Here is a 3,092-nt window from a genome sequence, read left to right as displayed (position 1 = left end):
TCGCATCACCCGTTCAACAGCATACGTTCGTCGTTTCATCCATAACATCACTCGACGTCATCATCCTGATCAGCGCAGATGTGGTCTACTCACAGTAGAAGAAATTCAAGAGGCAGAAATTGCGATCATCCGCACGGTTCAAGCAGAAGCATTCACAGAAGAGATTCGTCTTCTCCATCAAGGCAGAGAATTGCTTCCGTCTAGTTCCTTGAAAGCGCTATCGCCATTCATTGACAATGACTCATTATTGAGAGTTGGCGGCAGATTGAGTCAATCGGACTTGCCGTACGACTACAAACATCAAATCATCTTGCCTTCTAAACATCGTTTCACTCGTGCGCTCATCATGTCATATCATCGACGTCTTTCTCATGATGGAGTTCAGAGCACCATGACTTCATTACGTCAGCGTTATTGGATACTATCTACTCGTCGTACAGTCAAATCAGTTTTGAAATCCTGCCATTTATGTTTTCGCTTCGCCAAATTTCGTTCGGAACAAATCATGGGACAACTTCCTCCTGTCAGAATACAGTCTGATTTTCCATTCTATAACTCTGGCATAGATTATGCTGGACCGTTTTCATTACTTGTTGGTTCCAAGAAATCACACACATATTCGAAAGCTTATTTAGCTATCTTCGTCTGCATGGTCACGAAAGCAGTACACGTAGAAGTCGTCTCAGAGTTGACAACGAAAGCCTTTATTGCGGCACTCATTCGCTTCTCATCACGTCGTGGTATTCCACACTCCATATTTTCGGACAATGCAACCACGTTTGTAGGTGCAAACAATGAACTACAAGATCTACATCAGTTTTTTGAGTCATCTAAAACTCAACAAGATATTCATAACTACACGTCGGTTCTCAATATCAAGTGGCACTTCATTCCACCTCACGCCCCATCTTTTGGAGGTCTATGGGAGAATGCTGTCAAGAATTTCAAGAAAATTTTCAAAGTCGTCACATTCAATCATATTCTTAATTTTGAAGATATGACTACATTCGCAGCTCAAATTGAAGCTATCCTTAACTCTCGTCCACTCGTACCTCTTACAGAGGACCCTCAAGATCTTCAGTATCTCTCGCCAGGTCACTTCTTGGTTGGTCGCCCATTGACTGCGTTGCCTTTCCATTGCCCACCCACCAACCATGTCGATAACAGGTGTCGTTGGAAACTTCTTCAAAAAATCACTCAAGAACTTTGGGACAGATGGTCTAAGGAGTACTTAGTCACACTTCAACGCAAGCACGAATGGCTTACTGAATCGGACAATCTCACAGTTGACACCATGGTTCTTCTGAAAGATCTCAATTCTGCTCCCTCCACATGGAAGTTAGCTCGCATCATTGAAACCCATCCAGGTGCTGATGGAAAAGTTCGTGTTGTTACAGTGCAGACTGCACATGGTAGATTCAAGAGAGCCATCTCTAGTCTCGCTCCGCTTCCAGCATTTGAAGATGATTAATTTGGTAGTCTTTCACTACTTGTCCTTTTTGTATTAGCATTTATTCATCATGTTATCCACCTATTATTCATATTGCTCGTATATTTCTATTCAACTCATCTAACATATATGTATTTTTTCGTACTCATCATTTTTTTTGCACTCGCTACGTCTTGGTTGACAAGACTTGTTCCTGCATCGAGGGGGGAGCTTTATGTTAGATTTCGTCTCATATTTTAGCCAGTCTTATGGTCTTCCATCTTGTTTTTGTAGCATTTGAATCTACCGCTGCTACAGTCCGCAGACATTTTTCTCACGTGTCATGCGATCTCTGACGTCACGGTTTCATTGATCGCTTGATCGATAGTAGCGCTAGTTGTCGTCTGCTTCTTTCAATGTTTTCTAGTTTAATATTCGTCTATAAGTATTTTGAATTGTATTTTCATTGTTTTTGAACCTCCTTTGGTATACTTCAACAGTCACTTCAACCTCAACACCTTCAGTTCGCTTAATATCGATTTTATATTTTCACTTCATTCGTTGAGTTTGTGCTCATGACTGCCGTGGACATCATGTTTCCGCAATTGGGCAGTTCCTGTCTCTTCAACCAGTTTTTGGCAAGAAGACTCTCTCTTTTTGTACAGTCATACGATGTAACATCTCAGTTTTTAACGCGTCCATCTTTGGAAAACTTTATCCATTTTCATCATTCATTATGTCCTAGTTTGTGTGCTTATTCAAGAACCATTCAACGCATTTTTCATCAGTGAACGTTTTTCAACCATATTTTCTATGAATTTAACTTACCTTTCGGGACTTTTCTACTAAGCGTCCTTTTTGCAAATCACGCCATGCTTTCTGCGTACAACGTTTTTCAATTATTCATCATATTATTATTATGAACTGTAAGTAATTTCAACATGAATTCCACATGAGCTTTCAACAATCCTCAATATGAACTTTTGATTTATTATTTATCACTTCAATTTCACTGAGCATCAGTACACATTTTTTAGCGGTCACATTCATTCTTCATGTATGCTCATGGGAGATACATTTTTCAACTTGGGAAGTCTTGTGCAAGTGCAGCTTACCTTATTCAACATTTCAACTCAGGAAATTTGCGCAAGTGCAGTTTGCCTTTCATTGTCAACCGCTACTCATTTTTAGCTACTCAGTCTTAGCTACTCATCAGTTATTTAGTCGAACTTTGTCAATCTCAATTCCTACTGATGCCAGTGATTTCATTCATCAAGAACATTTTATCTCGTTTTTTCAAATATTTATTCACTGCAATTACATCAACTTTAGGACATAACCTCAAACATTATTCTACTTAACTCATGGTGGAAACTTTTTCCAATTAACATTCAACCAGTGAAACTCATTCAATTTGTGAAGTGCCCATTCGTCGTTATACTCATTATCAATTTAATATTGGAACAGTCTCAACTTTCAATATCTCAACGTATTCAAGTCAAGTTCTCTTCCGCATCGGTCACCGTTTATCAGGATATAATCAAGATATCTTCATCGTTCAACTTCTATTAGCCCAGCAGCTGTCTGCAACTACAATGTACTTGACAGGAGTCAAGTTTCATCCTCGGAATTTGAGTCACCGTAGGCCTATCACTTTGGCAAC

General features: G+C 39.5%; 1 protein-coding gene across 1 annotated transcript; it reads left to right on the top strand.

Annotated features, from left to right (window-relative positions):
* The first annotated feature begins 649 nt into the window (after positions 1–649).
* Positions 650–1,471, top strand: LOC120355194. Its single transcript, XM_039443524.1, has one exon. The coding sequence runs from the start codon at positions 650–652 to the stop codon at positions 1,469–1,471; it is 822 nt and encodes a 273-aa protein (XP_039299458.1).
* Positions 1,472–3,092: the final 1,621 nt, after the last annotated feature.

Source organism: Nilaparvata lugens, chromosome Y, assembly GCF_014356525.2.
Source record: "Nilaparvata lugens isolate BPH chromosome Y, ASM1435652v1, whole genome shotgun sequence".
Taxonomy (NCBI): domain Eukaryota; kingdom Metazoa; phylum Arthropoda; class Insecta; order Hemiptera; family Delphacidae; genus Nilaparvata; species Nilaparvata lugens.
The sequence above is the reverse complement of the archived record's forward strand: the minus strand, read 5'-3'. Positions and strand labels throughout refer to the sequence as shown.